The sequence below is a fragment of the Quercus suber genome, unplaced genomic scaffold (assembly GCF_002906115.3).
Source record: "Quercus suber isolate HL8 unplaced genomic scaffold, Cork oak 2.0 scaffold_106, whole genome shotgun sequence".
NCBI classification, from domain to species: domain Eukaryota; kingdom Viridiplantae; phylum Streptophyta; class Magnoliopsida; order Fagales; family Fagaceae; genus Quercus; species Quercus suber.
In genome coordinates, this window is record NW_027069571.1 from 696751 (window position 1) to 716700 (window position 19950).

The following is a 19950-nucleotide window of genomic DNA, read 5'->3' on the forward strand; positions in this document are numbered from 1 at the left end:
CCTTTCTATTTATGCTTTGAGATGTGATTCCCTATGTGGGGTTTTCCTACATGTGAACCAATTGCCTCCTCACAGCGTTGCAACTACATGGACCCACGCCTACTTTGTTTATTTTATTTTTTAATTTAAAAAATTTATATTTTTTAAAATTTATAATACCATACTTGTTTTATTGTTAAAAATTAATAAATACTTAATTATGAGTTATAATATATACTTTTTTAAAACAATAAAATATATGTGTTGAATATTCTAGATCCAGCATTTTAGATTTGGAGGGCCAAATTATGATTATATATATATATATATTACAATTCTAGAATTAATAATATATATAATAGAATCCAGGATTAAATACACTATGAATAATAAAACTACCACTAATTCAATATTAACAAAATACAAACAAAAGAGAAGGGAGAAAATAATTATTCTCAATAAATTTTAAATCAATTATTTTTTATAATAAAGTTAGACATTCTTTTAAATCCCGAAAAATAATCTATAATTTATTTTATATTAGGCTGCAAAAGGGACCGAGCCAGGATTTGTAGTTAGATGGCGACTTTGTTGCTGGTTGTGTGCGGTTGCTTAGCCACTGAGTTGGTTTTTTTTTTTTTGGGTGACTTTGATGCGTGTTGACTTTGATGTGTGTTGTTGGGTAAGGACAATTATTTTGTTTAAAATTTTTTAAAAGGCTGGGTTGTTTGTTCTAGGTAAAATTGGTTGATTAAACTTAATTTTTTTAGCTTCACTATTGGTAATTTTTGTTTTTGGGTTAATTTTTTTGAGCTTGTATATTTTGTTTTAAAATTAAAATTTATAGATTTTTTATGGTCTTTAAAAAGAATAAAATGCTAGAGCTACAAATTTTTTTACAAATTACTGATGTGGTGATTAGTTATTGGTAAGTAAAAAAGTGGTATAAGTGATGAGCTTAGATGTGAACCAATAAGAATTTGCTACCTCAATAGTTTGTAATAATATATTAGAAAAATTTGTAGCTAGAACATCACTCTTAAAAGAATTAATGATATTATTAAGGGGGCAAAGTATAATTTTATAGAATAAAATTGCTAAAATTAATACCCGATATATATTCTAATATTTTAAAAAAAAAAACTTTGGGGGGATCATTGCCCCACAAGTCAAAGGCTACCTCCGTCCCTAGCTGAAAACTTGTTTACGTTCATTTGTTAATTGTTTTAAATAACATTTGAAAAATGTGAAAGAAAAAAAAAAGTAATCCTTATATATATATATATATATTTCTTGATAGCAAAGTGCAGAATGTTTCGAGTTATGCCTGGCATTGTGTGTTGCTCCACAATGCTTATTAAATGCATTTATGTGAAGCATATGTATCGAGGTTATGCATATTTATAAATGCATTCATAGACACCTAGAGCACAAATACTATAAAATTTACTTATAAATGTATTTTATGTATCAAGGTTTTTTTTTTTTGGTGGATGTGAAGCTTATGTATCAAATTAAAAGCAACAATATGCTTCATCATTTCCCAAATTAGGGTTACCCTTTGCTAATTCCGGAAATATTTGATATGTTCTTGGAAGTTGAAAGTAGACTAAGCCTCAATTTTCTTTCATTTACCACCAAAACAAAAACTTAAATTTTTCTTTCATAAGCAAATAGAGCATAAAATTGAAAGACCTTAAACTATCTGCTAAGATTGGACAATAGAAAACAAAGTAATATTCACTTCCAAAAGTAGGCAAATCATTAAGTGCATTTAAATTCAACAAAGTGTAAAAGTATTGTAAAAATAGCATGGTGCCCGGACAATTTGTCTCCAAAGTCAAAAGTAATAAATGGCCACCTAATGGTCACTGATACGTGTGAAAGGTTGTTGTCCGTGTGAGAGCCTTGTCTCATCCCCCATTCATCATTACCGTACACTCTGCACTGCTTTCTGTTGCTTCTCTAATCTCTCTCTTTCTCACACACAGTCACACAGAGACACAAAAACCAGAAAAGTAAACAAGAAAGGATGGATTTTCCGAACTGGGTTCAAGCTTTGCCCTTTATTCTATTGAATTTGGTAAATCGTTACTTTCATTTCCTCATTCAAGCCTGGCCTTTTTTTTTATTCCTCTTACTGGATCGATTGTTCTATCATTTCTTCAAAACTGAGGTATCTCTCTCTCTCTTTCTTTTTTTTGAGATAAACCTCTATCTCATTTCTTAATTTTAAAGTTTTTTTTTTTTTTTTTGCATAAGAGAAGTTGGGTGAATTTTATCCCTTCAGACCAAAAACAGCCAATCTGTTGTTCCTAGGCAGGAATGAGTTCTGCAAACGGTCAGCGATTTCGGATCTCTCAGATGAGGTACTCTTTTTGTGTGTGTGTGTGTGTGTGTGTGTGTGAGAGAGAGAGAGAGAGAGAGAGATAGTTTAAGTAGATTATGTTTTTTTGGTATAGGATAGAGTTTAATAAATGCAACTAGAGTAGCAGCTAACACCTAGTTGGAAATCTAGATGGTTCAGAATTAAACAATGTGTTTGGCAAAAACAAAGGGACTATGGAAGAGAAAGTAAAGAGGATAGAGAAACTAAAGAAGTTAGCTCATTGATTGATCCCACAGATAAAAGCCCTTCTTCTCTCTCCATTTTTTCCCCAAATTAGTGGCCCAGGGAGGGAAATAAATCCCTCCCTTTTACTTTCCTCTACTTCAATTCATCTCAACCATACAATAGATTCCCTTTCCTTTCCACCACTTTCCCTCAAACCAAACATAATGTTAGAGGTTTAAGGTTAAGCAGAGTGTGACATTACTAAAAATAGAAGCAAATAGGGTTGTAAAAGGTAAAAACTTGATGCCAAAGAGAAACCAAGTGAGATTGATTTCTTGGGTCAATAATTCAAAAGGATGTAAAGCAAGAAAAAAAAAAAAAAAAGACCGAGCAGAACTCCTATCTAGCGCAAAACAGTTATGGTGGAGGTGAAGCCCACGCTATGGTAGCAATCATTAGGCTTGGGTCACAATTAATTTATATAAAACTGAGGGTATAACTCACAATGGGAGGTTCAAGGAAAGATTAAACTGGTGGTTGGTGGTTAGAGGCTATTATATGGTGGTTTGGGATTATCTATTAGGCCGTCCGAGAAGATTCTCAGTCGGCAAAAGTACCTTTCAAGAATTCCAGACTAGACACTCTTACCCAAAAGGAGTGTGTCGTCTTCTCGTTCGCTCATGTTTCTCACCCCCAAAAAATGTTCCAACCCTTTGTTCTTTGAATCTATCTTCTTTTATACTCTCCCGTTAGTGGGTCAATAATGATGGGAATATTCCACTTGTGCATGAGCCCTACCACTTGCAAGATTTGGGTGGCTCTTTGAGTCTAGAGCACTGTTCTAGCATGTCTAATTTCGTACCAGGAGATAGGTCCCCTTGGCTTCGTCACTGTGATGATTCCCTTGTAACTTGAACCATGCATCGAGACCTATGCTTGGATGGCGGACTCTCCCAAGGCATTATTTCTCCTTGGTAGCACTTCTCTTCCTTGGGGTATAAGAAAGATCTATCCGGACCCTAACACAGTTACTTATGTAATGAGCCAGTTTGGGCCTCAGGCTGAATTAGGTCTAGGACGAACTTTATCCACCCACAGTTATTAAAATCAATAGTGAATGTGAGAATTTTTAAACTAAAACTTGATACCGGTAAAGCTTCTTTTATTAATTTATTTAGATTTGATTCTTATTGAACAAGTGGTGACTTGGTGTTTGTTTTACTTGCAGAGAATACTAGAAATACAGAGACCACCATATTCACGGCTGTCTATTATGGGAGAATCAAGTATAACTTATATGATTTTGGAGAACTTCGGACAGCTTGTAGAGTTTGGAAAGGGTACTGTGTCAAGGTAGGTTACGCAATCTATCAATTATCATTGATGAGAATATTTAGTTAATGATTTGTGCAGTATGATGATATTGTAAAAGCTAGCATGTTTCGGCATAACCTAGTTCTAACTCTCTTGCTGTGTTAGACCAGGTTGTTTTATCTGATCTACTCTCTGTTTTAGTTTAATGGGATCCTTCATGTCTTAGGCTTTTTTAGTTTTTTTTTTTTTTTTTTTTTTTTTTTTTAATAATTAACATACTTATAGTCATTTTTTTTTATTCAATATTGACTGATAGGGAGCATGACTTACAAGATTGTGCCTAGTTTTTGATAGTAAGCCAATTCAGATTCACCCCAATTTGAACCATGATAAACTTTGTGTTGTGACTGGATATTCCATAAATTTGGCAATATTGAATATTTTGGTTAGAATGGAAAAGTTAGCCTCTGCTATATTTTAAACTAATTTGGCCAAACTCTAACCAATATAACAAGAAAATGAAAATTTTGGTGCCCTTATATATCTACCCCTAAATCGCTCAAACTGCATGACTATACCCAAATCAATCAAAATCGCCCGCAAAATGAAGTAAGCACACCACACTGCAAGTGACAATGAATTGCATTGCATGTTGTGGTGTGGTATACAGTTTTATGATAAGAAAACTACATAAAACCGCATCGCTCCCATATATATATATATGGAGTATTAAATATATATTAATAATTTAATATTATACGAAATAAGTGGCCCGCCCAACATTAGTGTGTTCCAGTTTCATGTTATAACGGTTTCGTTTTGGATAAATACAAAATCAAAAGTTCAAAACCTCATTCACTTCTCCATCTCACACTCTCACTCCTCTCTCCTGGTCCTCATTCAGTCTCAGTCTCTCTCAAGTTTCACCCACTCTCAGCCTCTCTCAAGTATAGCATTGGATGGATGGACCTTTTTTGTTGCATTCACATTTATTTAAACAATTTCTTGTTGGGTTTGTTATTTAATACTTGTTTTGGGTTTGTAATTTATTTCATGCTTGCTTTAGACTTGTTTCCATTTTGGTTGTAATAATTGAAACTAATAGGCATGACTAGTTGTGTATAAGATATTCTATTATGGACTTTATGGTTGTTGCTTATTAAGCATTTTTGTGTTATATGTTATATTTGTTTAACATGTATAATTTTGTATCGTTTACTTTCATGGATTATTTTTTTGTTTTGTATATATTTGTGGTACTTTTTAGTTTACTATATCATGGATTTTTTTTTTTTTGGGGTCTATTATATATTTCTACTACTTTTTTTGTTACATAAGTTATATTTTTTTTGGAAACTTATGGTCATATTTTCATGGTCATTAATAGTAAACTAGTAATTAGCCATGACATCTTGAAAAATATACCAGCCCAAAACCGACCAAATTGCACCTTGTACACTGCACCAATTCTGCACTACATCACACATGTGACCACAAAACTAAGGTGTGGAGCAATGATAGTTTTGACCAAACCGCACTGCAAAGTGCAGTGCTAAAAATGCCCAAAACCACACCAAACTGCACCACGAATGCCCCTTTATTTACTTTCCTTAATATATGTTCCATATGCTTGAGCTTTGCTATCCGAATTGTAGAGTCCATATTTTTAGGTTGGCAAACCATGATCAAATGTAATCCATTTATAGTGTTTTTGATGAGTCTTGAGTGTGTTAAATGTGTATTTTATAGTCCAAGACAAAGACCCAAGTTCAAATCAAGAAAGAATCAAGTTCAAAGCAAGAAAACAAGTTTCTTTCAGTTTGAAACCTAGTTCAACTGATCGAGATTTTCGATTACAAGCTCGATACCTGACTTGACCGATTGAGATTGCGATATCAGCAAAAATCTGAAATGTAAAAAAATCCATAACTTGCTCATTTCAAGCCCAATTCATAATTTGTTTGGTGTGTTATTCAAAGGACATCATAAGCTATCCCTAGAAAGGCTTTTTAGAGAGAAAAATCACTATATGTATGGCTAGGGTTTATATAACCAAGTTTCTCTCAATCTCACTATACTAACTTTCAAAGTAGATCTGAGCCTTTATCTATTCAACATGTGAGATTTCAACAGCACATAGAAAAAGATCAACACAATGTTGCTGCTGCCATAGTGCATATCTATATGAAGCCATAGAGCATAGAGCATTCCTGTCTACAACAATTTTTGGTCAAAACCTTTGAGTAGAGATCTCAAAGTCACAAACTAGAGAGTTTGTGTTCAACAGTTTCACAATAGAAGAGTCCATAGATTCGGAGTTGCGTGTAGTCACGTGAGTAAGTACTACGTGAGGTAACAGTAGATTTAGGGTCAAGTTTATTGTACAAACTTCTATTCTATTAGTGAAATGTTGCCTTGAGGATTGTTTAGGTTAAATTCTCCACAGGTTTTTTACTTTAAAACCACAGTTTCAAAAGTTTTTCTAGGTCATCATTCTTGGTGTTCTTGTAATCTATGTTTATTTGATTCAGATTTATTGCATAATTAATCTAATTAATTATTTAGTTAATATTTAATAAAATCTTAGACAACTAGGGTCTAAAACCCTAACACCAACTGAACACCAGTGGCCTGTTTCAATTTGTTTTTGCTTGTGTTACTCCCTGACCCTAAATCTTAATATAATTTTGACTTCATAATCCTAGGCAAGTCTTTTCGTGTTTATATCTGATTCATGGGAGTTCGTTGATAGCACCTAGGTCTGCCAATTGTGACTCAACATACATAACTCATTCTCTCTGTCACTCTACCGAATTTATCTACTTCAAATATTACAATGCAGATTTCTTGCATTAAAAAATGGAATTTCATAACTTTACTGGTACATCATCTACATCTTACATGTTGATTATACTCTCATGTTGATTGTTTTAAATACCATTTGGGAAATGTGGAAAAACCAAAAAAAGAAAAGAAAAGAAAAAAAGATCCTTGTATATCTCCTGAGATTGTGGAATGGGAATTTGGCAAATTGCTGCCTGATTGGATACCAAAGTGAGAAGTGTTGAGTTGTGCTCGCTATTGGCTAGCAAGTGAAAAGAGAAAAGTGCCATCTTCCTTGTTAAGTAATATGCATCTAAATCTTTGTTTTGTAGAGGGATGCAGTTGTGTACGTTGTGGATGCACGCATGGAGCAATTTTCGGAGGCAAGAGGAGAGCTAAATGATCTACTCTCTGATGAGGACTTTGCAAATGTTCCGTTCCTTATTTTTTGTGAAACTCCAGAACCTTCTTATGCCTCTGAAAAGGAATTGTGTTCACTCTTGGGACTGACAGACAAGACCACAGGGAAGGGTAGGGTAAAGCTGGCCGGCACAAATGCCCGTCCCCTTGAGCTTTTTGTGGCTGAACCATCCAACAGAAAGCAGCATCAAGATGCAATCAAGTGGCTTTCTCAGTACGTCAGGTAGTAGGCATTAGAAGTGAAGACTGTTTCAAGTAGAGATTCTGGGTGCACTGTCAGTTAAATTTTTGATAAATTATTCTTGATTTTTGATTGCTAGCTAGCTATAACAAATACCACATGAGATCCATAGTAAATTTTTTATTTTTTATTTTTTTTAGCTGAATGAGATTCATACTAATCAATAAATGCATCTTTTGCAAGGGCTACATTATTATTATGTTATTATTTAGGTATTAAGTGTTTTTTTTATTTGTTTATATATATATATATGTGTGTGTGTGTGTGTGTGTGTGGGGAGATGTTTATTTCATATTGGTTGTGTGTGTTTAGCGTCTGCTGTTTATAACTCCAGTCTACAACTATAAAGATTAGACCTTTTTGTAGTTGTATGTTGATTATGTAATGTATTATAAACTCGATTTAAAACACACTAATATTACTATTTTTGTATGTGTTCTAATAAGTATTGCTGTTTACTGAAAAAAAAAAAAAAAAAAAAAGAGAGTTTCAACCTATGGCGTTCGGTTTTCGATATAGGCGGAATTGAATTCCAGATCTCTTATACAACTATCGGAAACCTTATCAGTTGAACTAATTAGAACACAAATATTAAGTTAAATGTTTTAACATTTAACTATTTAAAAATTAATTTCAAATTGACTACGTACGCTGCCCTCATAAACAACTTGTGCCATGAGAAGACAAAACACAATGGAGAACATTTTGTCATGGAACTGGAAAGTCGCAGCCCCTCCATAGTCTATACCCATTAAGCCAAAGTTTTCCTAACCAAGAAGTTTTGAAGAAAAAGAAATCAATGTACAATCGTATGCATAACTGAATTTGAATTTAGGAAATTCATTGTCACATTTTAGGACATCTGAATTTTCAAGTATTCTCAGGTCAGTATGATACACTTCATTTTTCTCCAGTAAAATCACAAAGACTTTCAATACTTTCAAATCTCTTTGCTTCATTTGTTGTTACAAAATTTCAATCGATTCACTAATTTAGCACCAACTTAACAATATATTAAGGATAATTAATTAACATCTAAAATTTAAATAGTAAAATCATTTTGGAAACATAATATAGCCAAGTGCCAACCAATATAATCAAATCGAAGGAAACCAAAACATATTAGAAAATTCATTCTCCAAACAATAAAAAAGTAGTTAGCAAGAGAAAACCTACCAAGCTTGACTTCAATTTCTCCACAAGCTCTCTGACGTTCATCACATTCTTCTTTCTAATCCTATGTAAAAATCATTAGGAGAAGATGAAAAGGTCTTGACAACTGTGGAGATTGGGTTTAATGGTAAGGGTTTTATTTAAGATGAGAAACGAAGAGACTTTCTTTTTTTTTTTTAGAGAGATTGATAGGAAAACAAAGGTTTGATTGAGAACCAAAAAAAAAAAACACAAAAAAAAAAAAAAAAAAACCCTGAGAAGAGGTAGGATCCGAAACGTTAACAAAACTAAAGAAATTTTTTTTTTTTCACTTTGATGATGCTCATGACAATGAAAATGACTTATATAAACTATTTTATAACATTTTTATAAATTTGACAAATTTCTACAGAATAATCACTCACCACATTAGCAGTTTGCAAAAAATTTTGTACTTTTAACATTTTTTAAACTTCAAAGAAGCCAAGTATATAGAGGTATATTATTGTCTATTTTTGGATATATCTGTATTTGGAAAATGTAAAAGAGGGGAATTAAGGAATCCATTTTGCACCAAATATACATAATTATATGTAGCCCATTTTTGGATATATCTGTTGTAGGGTTCGTGTTTGAGCACTTCTGCTGTTGAGCGAGTGGACTTAAGCCTAACTAGCTCCATACAATGAATTTTGTAGAGAGCGGGTTCAAGAACTAGGCATTAGCAAGCAGACAACGCCCATTGCAGTGTTCGCCACCACCAAACGCAGATGGATTGAGATTACCCTCCAAAATCTGTCCTCGGCCTGTCTAAGGAGCTTGATAGTGGTCTCTCTCTCCTGGGAATCCCCCCTCCCCCTTTTTGGTCTGCTTCTTCCCCTATATAGTTATCCTCCAACAATCCCTTTCCTCCACTTATTGATCATCCATGACCTTCCCTGACAACCCGTCCCATCAGTCACCTTATCAATTCCCCGGTAGGTTGCAGCAACCGAGACAACACTGCCTAGGGGTCACATCTTCATTAATGCGGCCAGGAACTTAGGTGGGCGCACTTAATGTGGAGGTGACAGTTCATCCTGGGCTTGCTCCTCCACCATGCTTCCATGGCTGACACGTTGTACTTGTTCCTTCTTTTTAGATGTTCAGGAAGGCTGCTTTTGGTGGCTCGTTACCCCTTCCTCCCATGGTCTTACGTTAGCCGAGGGCAAGGTTGTTCTCGGCGAGGCTCTTAGGCAACTTAGACTCTCACATTTCGTCCTCGGGCATTTCTTCCTCCTCGGAATGGGCCTTGGGCGAGTATAAAGTGGGCCGGGGTTGCCAAATTCTTAGGCCCCACATCTGTATATGGTAAAATGTTAAAGAGGGATTAATTTAAGGAATCAATTTGCATTTTTTTTTTTATGAATAAAGAATCAATTTGCAGTATATATACTTTCTCAAAAAAAAAATTGCATTATATATACATAATTATATGTAGGATTTAAATGAGAGATTTCATAGTAATTTTTAACTGAAAGGAAGATGGCAAAAACTTTAATGTAGGATTTGAAAGGTCAATGATAGACATTTAAGGGCATATTTATTCTTCAAACATGGCAGGTAGGTTGTAAAAAAAAAAAAAAAAAAAAAAATGACATATACAAATCATATTCAGACATGTGACACCATCTATTCAATATATTTCTAATAAAAAAAAAAGAAAAAAAGAAAAAAAAAAAGAAGATACATCAAAATAATTTCATATGACGCAATTAGGAACAATATTAGCACTCCAAGATAGAAATAAATTATTAAAATACTCCTTCCATTCTACTTTTTTTGTCTTGTTTGAAAAGTCAAACTTTTTAAGGAAACATCATTTATTATTTTGTCTACCTTTAAAAAATGTATAAGTTTCTAAAACTACTCTTAAAAAAATTTATCAAAAAATTGAATTAGTAAATTAATATGGGTATAATAGGAATATTAATAAATTAATAACTTTTATTTTTAGAAATAGGACAATATTTTGGGACATCTCAAAATGGAATAAAGGACAAAAAAAGTGGGACGGAGGTAATAAATTTTAATCCCTAATTATATAGGCAAATCACTCTAAGTTGAGATGGATAATAGATTTTCTTGTATTAATTTGCTTCCTATTTTTGGAACTAGTTTAGTTTTTTCAACATTTGTTAATAACATTTACCCTTTTTTTTACCCTATGCTAAGGATGTAGTTTTGATCATTGTCACTGCTTGAATAGCTTTCTTTAGAGTGAAAAACTCCGGTAAAGATAAAGTCGGCTGGCTTTTTTTAATTTTTACTAATTGTCTTCTACTATCTCTTTGTTTTTCATCGTGAACCCAAATAAGGAATAGTAATGTTCAATCACACAACCTAATGTTTAAAATAAAAATTTAGATGAAAGATCTAAAATTCAAGCGCAAATCAACCTTCATCTTTGTTCCTCGTTGAACCAAAACCAATTAACACAAACCAAAACTTCATATTGAGAGCGGAAATTACCAAATCTTGAACAAATAGTATTTGATATTTACAAACCATGGCTTCAAATAGAGAGCAAAAATTATGAATTTCAAAAGAAAGATTGTTGATATAAACTCTTAGCCACGTGTCACCTGGTCACTTGTTACATGGCAGCTCAACCAACACCATGTACCCATTATATTATTATTATTATTATTGTGCATTGGTTTATAAACTTTTGTTGGCTTTTATTTTTTCAAACTTTTAACTCTTTCCACAAGCATAGGAATCAAACTGATTCTCAAAAAAAGCTTAGGAATCAAACTTAATCGTTGTTTACTTTAACATTTCGTGTGCCCAAAGCATCCAACTCTTTTTTTTTATTTTTCTTTTTGAGCAAGCTTAGCACAACAAATTTCGACTTTAAGGCACAACCAAAGTCCACTTAAATTAAAGTTACTTTTAATGCTGATTACTATAAAGGGCTCCACAGCTTTTCTTTATAAGTATGTACGTAATGAAATGCCTAGATAATATTCTTATTTATTGGAGAGATTAACAATTAAGGGAGAGAGAGAGAGAGAAAGAGATAAAATAAAAATAAAAATAAAATAAAAAATAAAAACAATTAATTTCTTTTCTACTCATTTATTTTTTTTTTGTTTGACAAAAGGTTGGAAAGAAATTTCTACACGGTGAACAAAATCATATGTAGACTTCTTTACATGGAAAGGAAATAAAAAGTCGGCCACCTTTAATAGTGGATAAATATTTATGAGAATAATTTATGACACATTATGTCATTATATTCTATTCTACCCATTTAAAAATTCAAATTCTTTAGGAGCAATTTAATGATGTACATTAAAGACTCTAAATTTAAATCTTTTGACACAAACACGTGGACTCATAAAACTAAAGTGTAGGTATTATAACTAGTCATGTGGAATTTTTAGTCCTCATGCTTCTAAATAATCTGATGAAGCTGCCACATGTCAGGTAATGGGTGCTTCAACTTTGACAAATGCAAGAATTTTAGCACAGGTTTTCATAATTGTATATAAAACTGGATTAGATTAGATTTGACTACGTTGAGGGAGACAACACGAGTTTCTAATTGAATAGTTAGTATAACATATAAGGACACAATTTAACTCAAAAAAACTTCAATTTATAAGTTTGTGTCCAACTATATTATATTAAATTATTAATCACTCCCTCTTGTTATTTTTATTTTTCTTTAATGTAAAACATGTGTCTTCCTAACAATTTTCCTCTCAGGTGTGTGTGTTGGACTCTTTGCCACTTTGTAGACTATTAACAAGTCCTACTTACTCTTCATTGCTTATGGGTTTTTTTTCTATCACCAACACATCATCTGTGAGCCTCTTGTATACTATCCATGAGAACTATGTGTTAACCCCACACACTCATCTATGAGAATCGGCTCACACATCCATGTCTTTTAGAACCATACGTTTCACCGTGATCTAGCACCATTGGCAATACTCCTTAATTTGTTAGGCATTTCTCCAGATCGTTTGTGTAGGTCCTTTAGACTTGCTTTGTTGTCGCTAGGAAGGACCCTGAACACCTCACCACTTTCATTGCACACCACCCTGAGTTCTAATACCATTTGTTGGGCAGATAACAAGAGGTATCAAATGAACTACATTAGAAAGGTCCTTGGAAAATTCCACATGCAATATACTAATCCAATAAGCTTTCCATTGGCAAGTCGCTTTAGACTATCTAATAGTCAGTGCCCGAAGGATGATAGAGGATTGAATACATTTTAAAGGTCTCATATACAATCCATTGTCACCATGTCTACTATTGAAGCTACAAAGGAAGTACGTACTGTGGTTGAAGGGACTAGTTAGAGAGCTTGGTTTGAAATAAGGTGGAGTTTAGTTGAGTGCCATTTATTTGGCAAAGCATTGGGTTTATCATACTTGGACAAATCATATTGCTATGAGGTTCCACACAATAAGGGAGATGATTGTTACAAGAGACATTGTTCTTAAGAAGATTCACACTTTGGAGAACACAACTGATATGTTGACAAAGCCGGTTCTAACATGCAATTAAGTTCAGGCATTGCTTGGACTTGTTCAGTGTTTGCAGCTTGTGATAACTCTAAAAGATTAAAGTGGTGGCGATGGAGGAGTTTGTTTGTGACGCTCTATCAATTTAGGCCAATGCGAAGATTTGTTGTATAGATATTACTCTTATGGCTTGAATTGCAAGCCAATATAAGCCAAGTCGGTCAAACTAAAGTTGACTGAATACCACTTGCAATTGAAAAGCTCTACCTGATTAGTGTCTTATATATATTTAAGTGTGCTGCACAATACAAGTGCGAGAAAGAGTGGTTCAAGCTAAAGAGCATATTAAATAGGGTGTTCTCTATTTTTTCTAGAAGGAAGTACTTAAAGGTGTATTTCGGGTTTTGGTCTTTGTAAGAGTGTTATTGTGTTACTATTATAATATTCTTATTTCATAGTAACACTTTATTTTATTAATGTTCATAGGTATAGGCATATTGCTAAACCACATAAATTTCTTGTGTCTATTTTTCTTCTCTCTTTTTTAATATTGCGTAAATAAATTATTTTCACAACAAATTAGATATTAAATAAAGGACATATATGTATCAACTTCAAAGTAATAATATATTTTGTGTCTATTTGAAAATTGCTTATTTCAGCTAGCTTATTTTAAAAAGCTGAACGTTAGATTCCTTGAAATAAAATAAAGACAAAAAATAGTATGAGATCCACAAATAGTAGATAATTTGCACAAAAAACTAACTTTTAATTGGTTGCCAAGTACACGTCTTATCATTTCTCGATTGAGGTTTCCTTTTTCCAATTCTGGAAGTAATTTATAATTATATAATTTATATCTCTTTGGGAGTAGGAAGTAAACCTAGCTTCACTTTTGCTTTCAAAAGAAAATAAACAGAAAGACCTTAACTATTTGTAAAGATTGGACAACAAAAAACCAAAGCAAACATTGACTTCTAAAGATTGGCCCTTTTCTTAATGAAGTACATGTTGAATTACTTACCAATGATTGATCGAACAATACCAAGTCCCAAATAACCAGATCCTTCTTGACCAAAAGCTATTTCTGTAACTTGATTATAGAATCTAAAAAGAGATTTCTAATAAGCACTAATGGGAGTGCAAGAGTTACAGTATTCAAAAACAACTGCATCCATGGTGAAAAACCCTTGAATACTGTAACCATTCCTTTGTTAAAGTTCGTCATCTTTTAGGGTGATTCTCTAAACACCATTCCTTATCTATCACTTGCTAGAATCGAAAAGAAGTTGCAATATAAAGGAAAGCTTAATAAAAGAACAACTGCTTGCTAAATATTCTCTACCAGACAATACAATGCAATGGAAAAGAATCACAGCATGAAAAGGCATTAAAAGTTTTTAAATTCTTATCCAATTCATTTTGAAATGATTGGATACGGATTTTACGGTATCATCAAAATGGTCAATATTAATTTATCCTATAATAATAAAATCTAATCTACTTATTTCAAAATGAATAAATAAAATTTTAGAAACTTTACTTTAAAATTAAGATTAAAATACAAAAACTATCCTTGAAGTTTTACCATAATTCATTTCAATGATCTAACTTTGCTTTTGTTTATTTCAATCCTTTAAATTTTAAGTTTATTCAATCAATGCTTCTCCATTAACTTCCGTTAAAATTTTGTAAAAAAAATTGTAAAATATTTTTCAATCATTAATTGGATTTTTTTTAATAAAAAAATTGAAGAAAAAAATTAAAAAATTTGGATAATTAACTGTAACATTTAACATAAGTTGATGGAGATGCCTTAATTGAATAATCTTGAAACATAGAACACTTAAATGAACAAAAGCAAAGTTAAAAAATTGAAATAAATTTTAATAAAACATAGAATATGAATTTTACATTTTAACCTAAAATTAACGTAAAAATTCTAAAAATCTTAATCCATAAGTAATAATACAGCATAACACGTCAACTATGCAACGTAGGCCTCCCAACCCAAACCCAAGGGAACATCCAAGGAGAATATTCTAATGGCAAGCAACGTGTCATGTTAAGGTTAGGAAATGGGGCCAACCCGTGTAGCAATTGTTCACTATGAATTAAAATTTTAATTTAGATAATGCCAAGGTTAATTGATTCATTAAACGGAAGGAAAAATTGGGGTTGAAGGGTTGTTCACTTTTTCTTTTCTTTTTTAATAATAAGAATTTATTAGTTGAAAACTTGAAATCAGCATCAACAATTTAACATAGCAAATTTCAGTGTTTTTTTTTTTTTTTTTGTGTGAAAGTGAAATGAGCAATGGCATAGTATTTTCTCATTTACTTTTGGATGAAATATACAAACTTAAAAAAAAAAAATTTCTATTTTTTTTAGTTAAAATTTAACTACATTTAAAAATAATAATAGTAATTTAATTTAGATTCTTCAATTATATTAATCCACATGACTATAGTATTGACTAATAAAATCATTATGATCTTCAACATGTGGTTGAAAAAAACTACAAAGTTGAATTGAAAATACAGTTACTCTAATTATTTTTTATTAAGACAAGAGTGTTGCGTGTTTTAACACTTTTACTTCGGTTGTGTTCAACTGAGTTGAGCTGAGTGGGAAAGAGAGAGTGCCAAAGTTTTTGGCGCTTGTTTTTCCAGTCTAGAATGTTCCTAACTCCTAACGGGCACACCTGTCAACAAAGAGGGAGAGAGAGTCGGGTTTAGAGAGAGAGAGAGTCAGAGATTAAGATTTAAGAGAGAGTAAGGGATCGACAGCTGGATCAAAGGAAGAAGAAAAAGAAAGATACAAACACAAACATGCACCGTGAGAAAGAGAAAGAGAAATAGAGGGTCTAGAATTGAAATGGAAGAAGAAAAGGAAAGATCATAAATTTATACAAAGTAGGTTTTTTTAAATGGTGGTGAGAGGGCTCAAGGGCATTGATGCTATATTTTAAACCTTCGATATTTTAAATTTTGGGCAATCAAACATGTTTAGGAAAGAACATGAAGAATATGAACAATCATGTTCTTCTCAAAAACTAATGATTTTTTTTTTTAAATGTTTGTTTTTAATTTAATTAATTAACGTATGATTATATTATTTTTTTTATTCCACCGTCAGCCACATTAGCTTTTGCTGCTAGTTGGGTAACGGAAAGAATTTAAATGTCAAACGTTAATTGATTTAGAGACTAAAAGTGATAAAAATAAAACGTATAGACCAAAATTTAAAAAAAAAAAAATACAAAATGTATGAACTAAAAGTATATTTACGCCTAAAAAATATAAAAATAATAAAAATTGTTATCAGGTAGGTATCTAGAATCTAGATGATATTCGATTCTTAAAAAAAAAAAAAAATTCCAGAGGATATTCATTTTCTTTCCTTTTTTTACCCCCAACATCATGTTTCTCTACCGAAAATGCCAGACATTCGTGTTTCCACTGTCCAAGAAGTTTCTTCCGGTCTTCCTGTAACGATTTTGCCAAAAATGTCGCTGGGTACAAGTTCCGTTGAATAAATTAACATTTTTTTTAATAATCAAATCGAAGCCCAGCGTTGGAATATGATTGGTGTGGACCGTGTATAGGCACCTGACCAAGTCCTATTGTGTTTAACTTTTATTATAAGTTAATTAATTGATAAGCGATGGTGCCGAAAATTGTCAATAAGCCGCATAGTTTTTATGTACTCAAGACAAAATCTGCACAATAAAAAAGAAAAAAAAATCATACAAAGAGCACGGTGTGCTACCGGCCAAAAGCCCTCCGAATGTTAAGTTAGAAAAATTTCACAACTCTAGAATGTTAGAATTATGGGAAATTATGCATACCTTATTTTTTGAGGGTTTGGAGTTTTTATAGTAGTGTAGAACCGACTCTTATTTCTTGGGCAAGAAGGTGTTTCCTTATGAGGAAGATCCTAATAAATATACATATTTTGCGAGATTCTTCCCATGTAATGATTCCATTGACCAAGGTCAATCATAGAGTGCAAGATATCTCCATTTATGATTCCTTGGGGTTTACTTAAGCTATGTAGGAGCCACATGGCATTGATATCTGTCAGTCTCAGTCCCATGTACCTAGAATCCATCCATTATGGAGGATCATCCGTCCACTATGGTAAACCATCCATCGTGTGATCTCTCCGTTTATTACCTCAACCCGTCGTCTTATTGTTGATCATTCATTAACTGACTACCATCACTTATGGCTGGCTTATTTGAACGAATCTGTCAACCTTAACTTTTATCCTCTTCAATAAGGTCTCTTATAGTTGAATAAAAAATTTATAATCATTTCTTCTTGTTCTCTTATATCATAAAAATTTTGTACTTGTGAAGCCATTACACCAAAGATGCACAGTAATTACACAAGATGTAACTTAAATTTGAACACAACTCTCTCTCTCTCTCTCTCTTTTTATATATATATATATATATATATATATCACATTCAATGGACAGTAATATATAATTTGAGCCTTATATATTTATATTTATATTTATACTTGTTGTAGGTCTTGTTTATTGTGTATAAATTAAATAATTTTAAAATTAATATTGTAAGGACTCAATTTGAATTTAAAAAAAAAAAAAAAGCCTAAAGGGTGAGTTTTTGTGAGTCATGAGTAGAAACTATTTATTATATACTAGTAATTGACCATGACATCTTGAAAAATATACCAATCCAAAATCGACCAAACCGCATCTTGTACACCGCACCAAACAGTACACGTGACTACAAAATTGTAGTGAGGTGTGGAAATTGTTTTGCCCAAATAGCACCACACTTTATGATGCTAAAAATAGCTCAAAACTGCACCACAAACACCTCTAAGCGGTGGTTTTAAATTAAAGAAAAAAAAGGATAAGTGTTCATAATCTTGGTCATTACACGAGATTGAGATCTAATGTAATAGGAAAGGCACTTGTATAAGATGTAAAAGTTTATAGGGTAAAAAACTAAAAAGAAAATAATTTACCCATTAATTTTTACATATTATATAGTATAAATATAATATAATTTTATATAATTTAATAATTAGGCAATACAGAGGGTTTGTTATTGTTTATTGATATCATATTGTAATAATTTTTGTTATAAAGTTAGTGATTCAAAAAAAAAAAAAGTAAAGTAAAGTAAGTGATTATTCAAGCATCCATATAGTATTAACAAATTATAAATACACAAAATTGTTGTTTCTTAATACATCAAGATACAATCATCTACCAACAAAGACAAAATAATAATTGTAAGGACTCAATTTGAATTGAGTGTTGGGTTTTCAGCCCAATAAGCCCAAACAATAAATTTATAGAGTATGGGCTCAAGAACTAGTACTGTTTTTTAGGAAGGGTTCTACTCATCAAGTAACAAGGGATACTATTGATTCGCTCTATGAGGAAAAACTCTCATCGGCCCTCTTTCAATTGGTCTGTTCTTCTCTCTCTCTTTTTCCTTTTTCTTTTTCTGGTCAGAAGTCCCTTCTGTTTTCTTCGTTTCTACATTATATACTTCGTTTCTCCTCTTGTTTCCTTTGTACACGTGTAGTTCTTATCCTGGGAGCTCCTTTCTGTCCCATCTAGTCCCTACCGGAACCTTCAGCTTAGTGGTCATAAAGCTGCTTAGTTACTATTCAGGTATCACCTCCACATTAATGCGGCCAGAGTGTTAGGTGGACAGCATTTAATGTATGAGGAGGTGATAGACTTTAGAAGATATTTTCTACCTTCTCCGACGCCTCTTTAAGCTATATCCAACTTCCAATTCAGCTACAACCTGGCAGAATCTTTCAGTCAGTACGAAGATTACCTTCACCTCGGACTTTGGCGTCCTCGGACGTGTGCTATACCACCGTATATAACACCTGTTTATACCTTTCATATCACCTATTTAACGTGAATAAAACTTCTTTAGGCTGTCCTCGGACATACGCGTATCCTCGGATCGGGCCTTTGGGCCCTGGGCCCAATTCTGAGGGTTACTGTACCTTTTTTAGGTAACAGGCCCCACAAATATTATTGTCCTTTGTTCGAAATTGCAATCTCCATATTTGTAACTTTAACATAAAAACAAAGGGTTGTTGTAGTTCTTGTTTATTGTGTATAAATTAAATAATTTTAAAATTAATATCATTGTCCTTTGTACAAAATTGCAATCTCCATATTTGTAACTTTTATATAAAAACAAAGGGTTTTGTTAGTTTAGGACGTTTGTTAATAAATTATTTTAAAAAAATTTTAATACCGCTTTCATGAAAAATACTAAAAAGAAAACTATAAAAAATAAAGTTCAGTTTTTTTTCCAAACTAAATTTTCTAAAAATATTTCTTAAACCAATAATCTAATAACGTCCATTAACTTTTCCTAGAAACAAATTGCTATAACCATAAATGTTAACTTCTAAATATTAAATTATAATAAATAATAATCTTACTTGTTTGAATAAAATGATTATATATATATATAATGATTTTGTTAATGAATATCCTAAAAGTAGGGATTAAGATTTATTTAATACTTTATTAAATAATGTTGTTATACATTTTTTTTAAATAAAGTAAAATTATAAAAAATACACATGACTACAATAAATTTGTAAGTAAATGTAAAACAATAAATCATTCATATGTATTATAACCTGATGGTGCATAATAAAAACCAACTCCAAATTCATCAATTGAAGTCGTCCAAAGGGAAGAAAGATAGTATTTTGATAGGTTCGTCTCTGTGAGGTCATCCACATGCCTCATCCAAAAAAAGAGACCACCAAAGACATTCATCCAATGAACTTGTCCAAAGTAATCTCATCCGTCCCGAAGGATTAACAGACGAAACGTTGTAACAGTGTCATCCTCCCTTAAGGACGGACGGACCAGACGAACGAGGCCGTGTATGTTCTCATCAGACGCAATGGTTCACCAT

At 32.2% G+C, this 19950-nt stretch overlaps 1 protein-coding gene across 1 annotated transcript; it reads left to right on the forward strand.

Moving 5' to 3' along the window:
- Positions 1-1884: 1884 nt before the first annotated feature.
- On the forward strand, positions 1885-7530 carry LOC112005612 (uncharacterized). Its single transcript, XM_024037903.2, has 4 exons — positions 1885-2155; positions 2247-2348; positions 3762-3886; positions 7003-7530. Exons 1-4 carry the CDS (start codon positions 2012-2014, stop codon positions 7067-7069), a joined length of 438 nt encoding a protein of 145 aa, XP_023893671.2. The 5' UTR covers positions 1885-2011; the 3' UTR covers positions 7070-7530.
- The last annotated feature ends 12420 nt before the right edge of the window (positions 7531-19950 follow it).

Excerpts from the sequence above, each read along its gene's own strand:
- LOC112005612 (XM_024037903.2), top strand. The coding sequence starts at position 2,012 with ATGGATTTTCCGAACTGGGTTCAAGCTTTGCCCTTTATTCTATTGAAT. Across the intron at positions 2,156-2,246 it reads ATCATTTCTTCAAAACTGAG|TTGGGTGAATTTTATCCCTT; the intron begins GTATCTCTCTCT and ends GCATAAGAGAAG. Across the intron at positions 2,349-3,761 it reads TTTCGGATCTCTCAGATGAG|AGAATACTAGAAATACAGAG; the intron begins GTACTCTTTTTG and ends TTTTACTTGCAG.